The 12,512-nt window shown below is 33.3% G+C and overlaps 1 protein-coding gene across 1 annotated transcript in view; it reads left to right on the top strand.

Annotated features, from left to right (window-relative positions):
* The window catches only part of LOC111489679 (protein SMAX1-LIKE 3-like), a 2,864-nt gene extending 1,863 nt beyond the window's left edge, over positions 1-1,001 (top strand). Inside the window, exon 4 of the mRNA XM_023138002.1 lies at positions 49-1,001. Coding sequence (XP_022993770.1) covers positions 49-900 — 852 coding nt within the window. The 3' untranslated portion in view covers positions 901-1,001. The remainder of the gene's footprint in view (positions 1-48) is intronic.
* The last annotated feature ends 11,511 nt before the right edge of the window (positions 1,002-12,512 follow it).

The following is a 12,512-nucleotide window of genomic DNA, read 5'->3' as shown; positions in this document are numbered from 1 at the left end:
TTTTTTTTTTTTTTTTTTTTTTTTTTGTCGGTCTGTCTTACACAACAGGACGAGACATGTGATAATTTCGGTCACTATAACTTTCTTGGCCTCAAACAGTCTCCAAAAGAGTATCAATTCTGGGACGAGAACACGGAACGAGAAGTTGTTTCGAAGCCGGACCTCCTCTCGAACCCCAATTCAAGCCCGAACTCAGCTTCCACAAGTGAAGTGGTAATGGAGGAAGAAGATCAAGAAGATCAAGAAGATGATTGTTTGAAACTTCTTTCCAAAACCATTCCCAATTGCTCAAACCACAAAGCTAATGAAATCTCAGCCAAAATCCTCCAATGCAGGTCCAAGAACAGCAAGAACAGGTATCATAATCATCATGATCATCAAGAAAGTTGCTGCCTTTTGTTCATAGGAAATGAAGAACAACGCCAATCCAAGGAACAAACAGCAAGAGAATTAGCCAAATTCTTCTTTGGATCACAAACAAAACTCATATCCATCAGTTTGAGCAGCTTCAATCATGAAAAATCACAAAAATTCAGCAAAAAAAGGACCAGAGACGAACTGGGTAGCAGTTATTTACAGAGATTTGCAGAGGCAGTGAACGAAAACCCTCATAGACTGTTCTTCATGGAAGATATTAACCAAATTGATCACTGTTCCTTAATGGGTATTAAAGAAGTCATTCAAAAGGGAAGTGTGAAGCTTTCTGATGGGGAATTTTGTCTCCTAAAGGATGCGATTATTGTCTTCAACGCCGAAGAACGGACCATTAAACAAGAACAAGAACAAGAACACGAACCATTTGTTTCATTGGATTTGAACATAGCCGTTGAAGATTCAAATGGAGACAGAATCAGATGGATTATGGAAGAATTTGTGGATGGGAAGATTTTATTTTCATAATTATTAGAAAACTTTAATTTTGGGATTAGTTTTTTTTTTTTCTTTTGTTGGGATGAATGTAAATGTGTAAATTATTAATGCAAATTCTCTTGGGATTTTCATTTTTGGTTCATAAGATCATTAAATAACCGAATATAAGAAAATAAATGTGTTATAATATGGTCAAAAACTTTATTGTAAATCATGAATTGACATTATTATTTTTGCATGGGAATCATGTAATTAGCTCTTTCCCGAGCAACTAGGTTACCTAGGTATATCTGTTTGTATGAATCATTGGCTAAAGCTAGCAGCTAAGTCGGGTTACGCAGTTGAGTCAGGTATATCAGCCTGAACAACTCTTTCCTTTGCTCATGATGGAACGATAAGAGGGTCAAGCTCATGAACTACTGAACCTCTATGAGTAGAACCTCGTAAACAAGGCTTTAGCTATTCAAGAACAAGAGAAAGCAGTCTTCAGGTCTCTTTCTTTCTTTGCCCGTATTTGTGTTATTTTTCAATCCTAGGCTCTACAGGAAGCTCTCATGGGTTCTTTCTACTTACAGTGAAGAGGAAGTGGGGGGAAGGGTTAAGGATTTACCCGGTGTGAGATATCATATTGTTCGAGGAACCCTAGATGCTGTCGGAGCCTCGAACAATGTGATATCTCACACCGGTAAATCCTTAACCCTTCCCCCTCTTAGTAAGACTACAGAATGTTCTTGTAAATTATGGCCAATACGTACTATACTACAAAGGTCCTACCTAAATAATAAAATAAAATAATTTTATTTATGTTAGTACACAAGACCATATTCTAGAAAAATAATATGATTAGTAGAATATGCCGTTATAAAACGTATATTGAACATGGACTCATGGGTTATTGCAATAGTCTAAGCCCAATAATAGTAGATATTGTCCGCTTTGACCGGTTATGTGTTGCTGTCAATTTCACGGTTTTAAAACACGTCTATTAGGGAGAGGTTTCCACACTCTTGTAAATGAATGTTTCGTTCCTCTCACCAACCGATGTGCGATCTCACAAAATGGTATGAAAACTTCTCTTTAATAGATGCGTTTTAGAACTGTGAGACAGACGACGATACGTAACGGATCAAAACGGACAATATTTACTAGTAGTGGCTTCGAGTTGTTACCGTTATTATAATTTATCAATTTCGAACAACACAATAATTTAATTCTATTCAATTATTGAAAGAAAAAAAAATGTGACTAAACCCCACCAACCTAACCATGGTTAAATAAACCCTTTGCATCACGCATGGTGAACACTTAGGTTAAACAACCACGTGCTAAACATGGTAAGCGAGACATTATTTTTTAAAGACGAGTATTATATTTTTATTTATTAAATTGTGTACTTTTAAATTTTAATTTTAATTTTTTTTGCATGAAAAGTATTATGAAAAATATTTTAATTTTTAGACACATTTAATTAATTATTTTTTGCACTATAATTTTGTCCCAACCTAGTATTAAGGGTGTGAAATTACCTTTATATCCTTTTCTCAACTGTTATTTGAAGAAGAATTCAAAGCTTCTCATCATTATAAAATCGCCATTACAAAATCAACTTTCCAACGAGTTCATATATCATACACAACGATATCGATAATATCATTAAAAAAAATGGACAACTCGACTTAGTACCGACCCTAGGTTAAGAAGTCAAAATTTAGAACAACTCGAGTTGAAACGTGCAGACACTCAATCAAGAGGCCAAAGTTTCGAGTTCCTCCGACCGAACTCAAAAAAATAATATTGTATTATCTATATATATATATAAAGAATAACCCATAAATATTTTTAATTAAATTTTAAAAGTAAGTTGAGGAATAAAATATTAAAATGGGAGACATAAAAGCTAATATTGACTAAAAACTTTATTTATTTTCAAAATGGAATAATTAATTTATAATAAATATTATAAATTTGTCTTTATTTAGTTTCAATTTTGAATTCAATGTGGACTTTGAAAAGTAGTGGCGCGGATGATTAGGATTCTAAAAGTACTAAAAGAATTAACATATTCTCACTTTATAATCCAAAAAGGAATATAATAAATAATGACTATTTTACCCTTCATTTCACTATTTTGTTTTTACTTTTTACCTTTTACCTTCAATTTTACCCTTGACCCAAGTATCTCCTCCATTCTCAAAGTTATAAAATTTTAATTTAATTTCTAATTGGTCCTTAAAATTTAGAATGATTTACTAATCGATCCATAAAAAGAAAAAATTATTTTTTTATTAACGTAACTCATTTAAAAATACATATTCAAAAAGATGACTATGAACGAAACGGGTCGTTTTTAAAATTTTTAATAGCTAACGAGAAGCTAACCGAATAATTAGAGTTAATATTTTTATTATTTCAATAAAAGGACAAAAAAAAAAAAAAAAAAAAACATTTAATATGCCTTCCTCAGACTACAAGAAACCCAAACNAAAGGAAAAAAAAAAAAAAAAAAAAAAGCATTTAATATGCCTTCCTCAGACTACAAGAAACCCAAACTAAAAGCACTTAATAAATAATAATAAACTAATTTTATATTTAATTAATTAAACAAACATTTGAGCACATAAAACCTTGTGAAATAATGCCTTTATTTATTTATTTATTTATTTTTAAATATAAATTGAAGCATTTTAAATAAAAATAATTTTTTTATTAAAAAAAAAATCAAATAAAGACAACAACCTCGAGCAATGTTCCCTTGTAGAGAGAATAAAGAACCCAAAACCTCTCTCCTCTCTCTAGCTTTTTTTTTCTCAATTATATATATATATATATATATGTATGTATATGTATATGTATATGTATATGTATATGTATATGTATATGTATGTGTATGTGTATATGTATACATGTATGTAGACATCGGTATGCACTTATTTCTAGAACTTATGAACTTACCGGTCAAACACGTTAGCTGTCTAAATAAACATTTTTGTACAATTTCGGCATACCATTAATTTTTTTTACAAAAATCTAAAAAAAAATAAATATTTTTTCGCATTTATGGACGGATTTGACTATTTTGTATGGTTTTGATTTGTCATAAAGCTGAATATATATATATTTATCCGTTTCAAATTATTACAAACCCGCTCGACCACGTAAAGCTAAAAACTTGCCAATTTTGAGGTCGGGTTTAAGGTTATGTTTGGGACGGGAGTTTACAAATTCTGTCGCTCGTAGGAGTCGAACGAAACATAAACGTCGTATAATTTCGAATAATTTTCATAAATGTTACGTATTAATGCAAATTAAATCCCGAACATAGGGTTATAAAAATATTCCAAAGTTAACACAAAGGTAATGAACTTATGAGACAAAACATTATCTAAAACGGGTGGTGGAAAAAATTAGAGAGAAAAGTAACGACAGTAAAATTGGAAATGAACACATGGGCGGTTTTATTAGTAAGAAAGTTGAAAATTTTGACACCAAACCCAAAAAAAAAAAAGGGACCATATCTTTAGACAAAATAATTGTGTTATTGTCTTGTTCCTTGAGAAGAGTTAAAACATGTTTGGGTTTGTTTGTCTTAGTTAATAATTAGCTCAGTCTCACGGTTAAGTCTCACGGTTAACTATGTGAGATCATCCTTGTTAGCACACTATTCGGTGTCTGTCTCTGATACTATTTGTAACAGTCCAAGTCAACCGCTAGTAAATATTGTCTGTTTTTGCCCGTTACGTATAAAAGTTTTCAGACCCTTATAAGAAATGTTTCGTTCTCACTCCAACCAATTTGAGATCTCAGCATCCTCGTGAGTACACCATTCGGTGTCTGCCTCTGATACCATTTGTAACAGTCTAAGCCCACTGTTAGTAAATATTGTCCGTTTTGGCCCGTTACGTATTACTATTAGTCTCGCGGTTTTAAAACACTACTAGAGATAGGTTTCCGCATCTTTATAAGAAATGTTTCGTTCCCGCCTCCAACTGACGTGGGATTTCACATTTAGTCCCTGAACTTTCATGAAATTAACCATTTCAGTTTTAGTAACAAATAGGTTTGAATCCTTAATTTTTGAAAATTACAAACACGGTTGGTTTATATGCTTTATTAATTACTCTCAAACGTTTCAGTGTAATTCAAAAGATGGTTATTATCTTCAGAAACACAAAGACGGTTTTGTTTTAGAAAAAACGGTGAAAGTAACGTTTTAGTATTGTAATTTTGGTGAGTTTAATGTCTCGTTAAATCATAACATTATTTTTTTTATAATAAGACAACGAAGCAATTATAGATGTAAAAGAAGGATGACTAACTTGTTCGGACCCATGTGGTCCTTTTCCTTTGTTTTGTTTTGTTTTGTTTTAATTTTTTCGGGATGAATGATGATCGAACATCGATCCCGAGAAGCGAAGAATTCTTTTAAAGAAATGATGGGATCGATCGATCGGATCCTTTGGATCTTAAAATATAGAATCCAACAAACGATCATTGAGTTCACAAAAAAGAAAAGAAATTTGGGAGTGAGAGAAATTGGTTCTATTCTTTTGAGAGTGTCCTTAAAAGCATTCAAAATGCAAATAATTCCCAAAACCCTATTGCTTTTTCTGCCTTTCTCTGCAACTCTGTCCTAGAGAGAACCAGTCTTCTCCAGAAATTTATAATAATATTATTATCGATAGTTGTAGATCTTCACCGATCTAACGGTTAATATAAAAAGAACATACAGATTTTTGAATCGACCCATAACCCGTCTTCTCGAGAAATTTATAATAATGTTATTACCGATAGTTTTACACCGTTGGATGTAGATCTTCATCGATCTAACGGTTAATATATAAACAACGTACATATTTTTTAATTGACAGAGAACCCATCTTCTCCAGAAGTTTATAATAACGTTATTATCGATAGTTTTATACCGTTGGATATAGATTTCATCGATCTAACGATTAATATTTAAAGAATATACAAACGTTTGAATTGACCGAGCAAAAGTGGGAATGGGAGAGACAAAGTTTGAACACAGGGTGAGCTTTTGCAGTGTCTTTTGGAGAAGAAAGTAAAGCAAAATTGTGAAACGTTTTTTAATAAATGCCAATTAAAGCACTTTCTTTTCTGCTTTTTTGTATGTGAAACTTTACATGAAAGTAAGGGATTTCTTGGATCTCCCACCCTTCTTCTTCTTCATAATCACTAAATTATTAACGATTTTAAGCCGTTATTGTTCGATATTTTTGTCGATAAGAAGTGGGTTTGATTATACGTTCATGTTCGTGTCAAACCCAGATCTTAAATTTTTTATTTTGGGTCTAATAGTAGACGTAAATTTGAAAGGTAGATTCAAATGACTTAAAAGTTCAAGAGCTAAACTTGCAAACCCTGATGATATTTTCGTCTACGTTCGAGAACTCTTTAAAGATGTCGAACTCTTGAATTGATAGTGACCCTGGTTCCTAAACTTTCAATTTTGTGTAAAATAATAATGAAATTTTGGTGACTAACATGTCTGAAAGCTCAGGAACTAAACTTACAAATCCTAACCCCTAAACTAACTGATGATACGTACGTTTACGTTCGATGACTCTTTAAACGAAATATTTGGGATAACGATGGCGAGCTCTGAGATTGACGGGTAGTTTTGAACATAGTTAAATAGGTAAGTCGTAAAGGAAAAGACGACGAGGAAGAGAGAGAAAAAGGGTTGATTTTAAAGGTGGAAAGACAGTCAAAAGAAGATGAAATGTGAAAGTTAACAAGAATAAATTTACGAGTGATCCAATGCTCCCATCATGTTGTTTTCAATCATTGTCTGGTCGCTATCTTTCTTCACCATACTTTTTTTTTCTTCTTTTTCAAAAAAAAAAAAAAAAAAAAAAAACCCTAATAATCATTCAACATTGAAAAGATTCTTGGGGTACTCCCATAGTACCATTTTTACCCTACTTAATGAACATAGGCAAGAAAGTAGATATTTACGCTCGAAATTTAAAAATTATTCAAGACCCATTTGAGGACGTTTGTGGATTCTCAATTTCGTGTTGATAGGTTCTCGACCCGTATTACGTTTTTTAAAATTCATGGACTTACTAGACACAAAACCCTAGACTCGATTCGAACTGTACCGAACCCTGTAATTCGATTTTGATGAAGAAGATCGAAATTGAGAAGTTTCGGAAGAGACACGACGGGGAAGTCAATGGGGTTTAGAAAATATGTTATTTTGGAGAAATAAAAAAGTAGTGTAGCAATGAGCTTTATTATTTTGGATTTTTGTTTAAAGGTTAGTGTAGTGAATTGTCTTGTTGTGTTGTATTGTATTGGAGATTCCCACATCTATGACTTCAAATTTTTCAACATCCATTGATGGAATGGGAAAATCTCTCAAGTGTTTTTCTTTCTTTCTTTCCTTCTTTGTCTCATGGATTTCATGGTCCCAAATGGAGTCATCATTCAAACCCTAATTTGGTCCCCTCGCCATTGGATTATATCCAAATATACGTCTCTATTGCACGCGATGTAAGAGTGTTTGTCGTTTGAGAATGTCATATTCCGTTGCTCTGATGTATGTGTGATCTTTGCATTGGTGCACGTGATGTATGAGTGCCGTCGCTTGAGGATGTTAAAAATTTATGAAGCTCTTTAGTGTCGGGATGGTGCGTAATAGATCGATTTTTATTGTTTATTGTTGGAAAGGGGTTCGTTGTCGTGCAACGATTTTCTTGTCGTTTGAGAATGTTGTCTTTCTTCGCTCGTGTATGTGTGATCTTTGTGTCAGTGTGCACAATGTAAGAGTGTTTGTAATTAGAGAATGTCAACTCGGGTACGTGATATGAGAAAGTTTATGAAGTTCTTTAGTGTCGGGATGATGTGTAATATATCGATCTTTATTGGTCATTGTAGTGGAGTTGTACGTTCACAATTTTCAAAGGTCAATAAGATATTTTAGAAGGGTTGAAAGGAGCTCATTTGTATTGGGCTGCTTTGGTAGTGGGCTTTTATTTTCTATTTTGTAAAGCCCATTTATATTGCTTGAAAATATTTACAAGGAATGGCCCATTTAAATAGAAAGTCCAATTGGTAAAATGACTAAATTGCCCTTGGTGTAGATTATGTTTTTTTTTTTTTAATTGAGAAAAAAAAAATAATACAAATAAAATTAAAATGATTAAATTGTCTTCGTAGATTTAAATTTGCATTTTAGATTTTATTTAAATATCAGATATCTCATATTTTTAGAGATATTATTTTAACTATTTATTTGTTATTTACGAAATCTATAATAAAATTTGCTACACAGAGACTGATATGAGCTAGATTCTTTATTGCATTTAATTATTATTTGTGACTTTGAATTATTTACACTATCTGTATTTGGAACGACACAACATTCAAGACAGTCAAAATTATTTAGTGACACATGTTTAGTATGAGCTGAAAAATGATTGAGCAAACCCAATTGAGACAAAGTCAGATTTAAATTAATATACATAGGACGGTCAAGAGTATATTTTACCCTTATTATGACCAACATGTAGGGTTATTGGTTGTAACTATTTTGGTAGACACATTCAATGTGTGTTCTTACAATGTCTGTATTTATGTTTTGTTGGTTTGTGAATTTGGTTTGACTTAATAGGACAGGTTTGAAAATCATTGTCCAAATATGAAAAATAAAACAAATATATGACCATTGAAATCCTATTGGTCAAAAATTAAATGTAAATTCAAATAAGTAGGAGCGTTCTTGAGCTAGATTGGATCGATCTGTGATAATTTTATACTAACTCAATTGTTCGACTGGAACGGTATGAACTAAACAGAAAAACTCACCATTGGGATTGGATTGTGGGCTTCTTTCCACGCTTCAACACCATTTACAGGTTCCACCCGAAAAGGGGGAAAATCTCCCCAGAACTAACAAGCCCTGCACCCACCCGACACCACCGGTTAGACATAACGTATTTGAAAGTGACTTCGAAATGGTTAAAATTATTTGTATCGTATTCAAGAATATTCGAAAGTCTGCTTTGAATCGTTAGTTACTATTATCAAAATCACGTGAAATAGAGTGATACTAAATATTAAACTGATTTCAAAAGATTGAGCATGTTTTAGAGTGAATTTAAAAAACATACGATAGAAGCATACATGCATACATACAAAGTTTCTTATTACCTCCAAGTGTGGTAGCAGAGCCGAGGAAATTAAAAAACCAGTGGATCGCTACATAAAATGGGACATTCATCGATAGTTAATGACGGTGGACCTGAACAAGGGCACTTTACTTTAACGGCATTCAAACTTATCTCTACCTGTTCGAGGATTCTACAATTACTATAGGAAGGAAGCTGCTAGCCTATGATTCAAATTACAAGAGGATGGATGGATAAACTAATACCGAACGTTTCAAGGAATCTACCTCTAATTGTTATGATCCATGTCTTCCAACTCTTTGCACAACATACACTAACAGAGATCCAAAGGCTTGCTAAAGCCACCAATTCAGAGTTGCTCTTGGGGACTTATCCTTCCAGTGAAAATGGACAAATGCAAAGATACACTGTCAAAAAAGAGGTTGGAAGCCGGGAAATACAGTGAAGGTCTTACTCAAATCAAACGCCTGCTAACCATTTGATTGAGTTATCGAACACACAAGACAGAGGGAGAGATGATATAATTTTAGTGTGCAAAAAATATGGAGAATACTAGCTAGTGATATTAAATAACTTATGAATTACCTAGATAGTAGAATGCACATGAACGGGATCAAATATTCGAGTGAAAAAAATAGCTCAAATATGCAAGACAAGTGATATTAAATAACTTACGAATTACCTAGATAGTAGAAGTGCACATGAATGAGATCAAATATTCGAGTGAGAAAAATAGCTCAAATATGCAAAATAAGTTATACATAGTTCGTGAGATGATGATCTATATGGAAGGCCAACTTTTGTTGATGCATTCTTACTAAAGTTAGTTTTATAGGAGTATCACTATGACTAATGCCTTCCGTAAATTTATCAAAGGTGAAAATGATTTATTTGATATTATGGATCACTGATTATAGAAGAAACATTTCATTTTTGTACCTATTTTGCCTGGTTATGAGTTATTGGTTTGGTCCGGTCTGTGCCTATTTTACCTAGAGTTTTCTCTTAGAAATATAATCATTCTCACCCTCACGTCAATCCCACAAACCTCACGAGGTTCCTTTTTATGGCCAGTCATTGGAAGACACACAAATCATGGGTATTTTAGCTATCTTCATACATGAGTGAGTAGGCGAAAAACATAAGGATAATCCAATATAAACACAAGTAGAAGCCAGCAGAGGGGTGCAGTCACATGGGAATGTAAGGATAAGGCAAGAAAATTTTAATTATTAGTACTCCTAGAAGCATTCAAAAAGAAAAATAAACCAGCAAGAGAACACACTTGGGGGCCACAGCCCGCCATAGACGACATTTAATTGAGTTTTGTGCAGGGGTGTTGAAGAAAGTGGATGATCCAAAAGATCGATAATTCTACTCCAATCAATACCATTAACTTTCTAAATCTTAATTAAAGATTTAAAAATAACTATTTATTTATCATTCAAATAACTCGAATGGATTCAATCAAAATGATTGAAATTACACTAAATTTATTATTTAAATTGAAAGATTTTACCATTAGATTGGGTCTAAAAAATGTCCAAACTCAATGGATCAACTTAGTTTATGGATTTATCCGTTTTATAAATTAAATCCTATCAAACAATTGATTGGTATTTTGTATCTTAATTTTGATATTTTTATATAAAAAAGGGCGGAGTGGAGTAAGGCTGGGATTGGGACGCAAGCAAACGAAGATCGGAACGAAAATAGGGAATAAATAATACCTACTTCCTCTAGGGAGAAATTTCTCTTCTATCATTCCTTATTTACCTTTAAACAGAGATTTAAAGATCAAAAATCGAATAGTTAAATGAACATCTCTGCTATAGTTGTATTAGAGGAGAGAGTTCAAGAACTCAATTTCAATTTCCCAGTTAACGTACCAATAAACCAACTCAAACATTTTGGATTTAATTTATGCAACCGATTCAAACATTTTGGACTATCCACCTAAAGATCAGAATTAGAATTTGAATCTAAAATGTAATTAGCAAAACAAGAACGAACAACAAAGCAATTGGGAATAAGTATGAACAATGCTTACCAGTAAGAGAAACGAGCCGACAATCACTTCTGTCCCGGAAAATGACATCAACGGCGTCGAGGATTCCGGCGAGAACTTCCTTGCCAAAGAAGTAAGAGTAGCTCGAATTCGATAGCCTCAATGTGTGTATGAGCGCCGGAGAGACCTCCTCCGGCGAGTACAAATGCGGATGTCCATCCCAACATCCTGTCCAATCCTTCATGGACAACAATCTCGGCAAGTAATGCTCCTCAGGCCACGGTTCCTCGCACTTCCTCTAGAGCTTTCTCTCTTTCACCACCAGCACCGCGTGGTTGCGAGCCAGAATGAAGAACTGCGATCCGACTCAGAATCGCTCAAACAACACTTCAGAGAGCATCGCGGTGGCTCCCCTGGCCTGGCGGTGTTTCGCTCGTAAGGATTGGGCTCATCGGAGAGGATTTCGATGATCGGAGAGATGTAATGGGGTTTTGAAACAAGAAATTGTATATGAAATCGAAGGAACGGATAGCTATTTTCTCACTTGCCTGTTTGGGAAGCTGGAAAATGAGGGAAAATGTGAGGGAATTTATGGAAGGGTAATTTTGCAAAAGAAAATTTGAAAAATCAAATGTAGGCTTTTTAATAGCCATCTTTTAGGTAGGGGTGTATATTCAACCCCGCAACCGACAACCCGGATCAACTCAACCCGAACTATAAGAGTTGGGTTGGATTGGATTAGCATTTCGAGTAGGGTTGGATCCTTTTTTCTGAAACAGTACGGTTCGATTTCGGGTTCATGGGCAAAACCTTTGGGTTGACCCGAGCCAAATAAAAATATATAAAATATATTAAGAATCTAGAGTAGTATTGAGTCTAGTCTAAGGACACTCACGCTCGAGTTCGATGCTAGTTTTTTTATATTATTTTTTAATTTTTAATTTTTAATTTTTTTGTTTAGTTTCTTTTTATATATATATATATTTATTATAAATAGAGGGTTGGATTGGATTGTGAAAAGTTTCGGGTTGGATTGGGTTGTAAAGTTTCGAGTTGGGTTGGGTTACCAATCCAACCAACTTTGGTTTGGGTAAAAAAAATCCTCCAACCCAACCCAACCCGAACCATGTATACCCGTACTTTTAGGTCAGTAGGCTTCCTCGAGTCATAGAAACATAGACCCCTTGAAATATGAGACTCGTATCAATAGATCTAATATTAAAAAAAAAAATGTGTTTATCCTCGAAAAGTTAAACGGATAAAGACTCCTATTTTAGGTCATTCAAGAACAGATACATATGTATCCCTAAATCCATCTAAACTTTGTCTTGTCGAACAACGCATGGCTGAAAGTAAGAAAATAAACAAATAAATATATATATATATATATATGTGGGCGTGTTTTAAAAAAAACAATACTATATAAAATAAAGAGTGGAAACAAAAATTTAAATATAATATATAAAATAATTATGTTA

This window comes from Cucurbita maxima, unplaced genomic scaffold (assembly GCF_002738345.1).
Source record: "Cucurbita maxima cultivar Rimu unplaced genomic scaffold, Cmax_1.0 Cma_Scf00014, whole genome shotgun sequence".
NCBI classification, from domain to species: Eukaryota; Viridiplantae; Streptophyta; class Magnoliopsida; order Cucurbitales; family Cucurbitaceae; genus Cucurbita; species Cucurbita maxima.
Note: the sequence above shows the minus strand (reverse complement) of the source record. Positions and strands in the feature narration are given on the sequence as shown.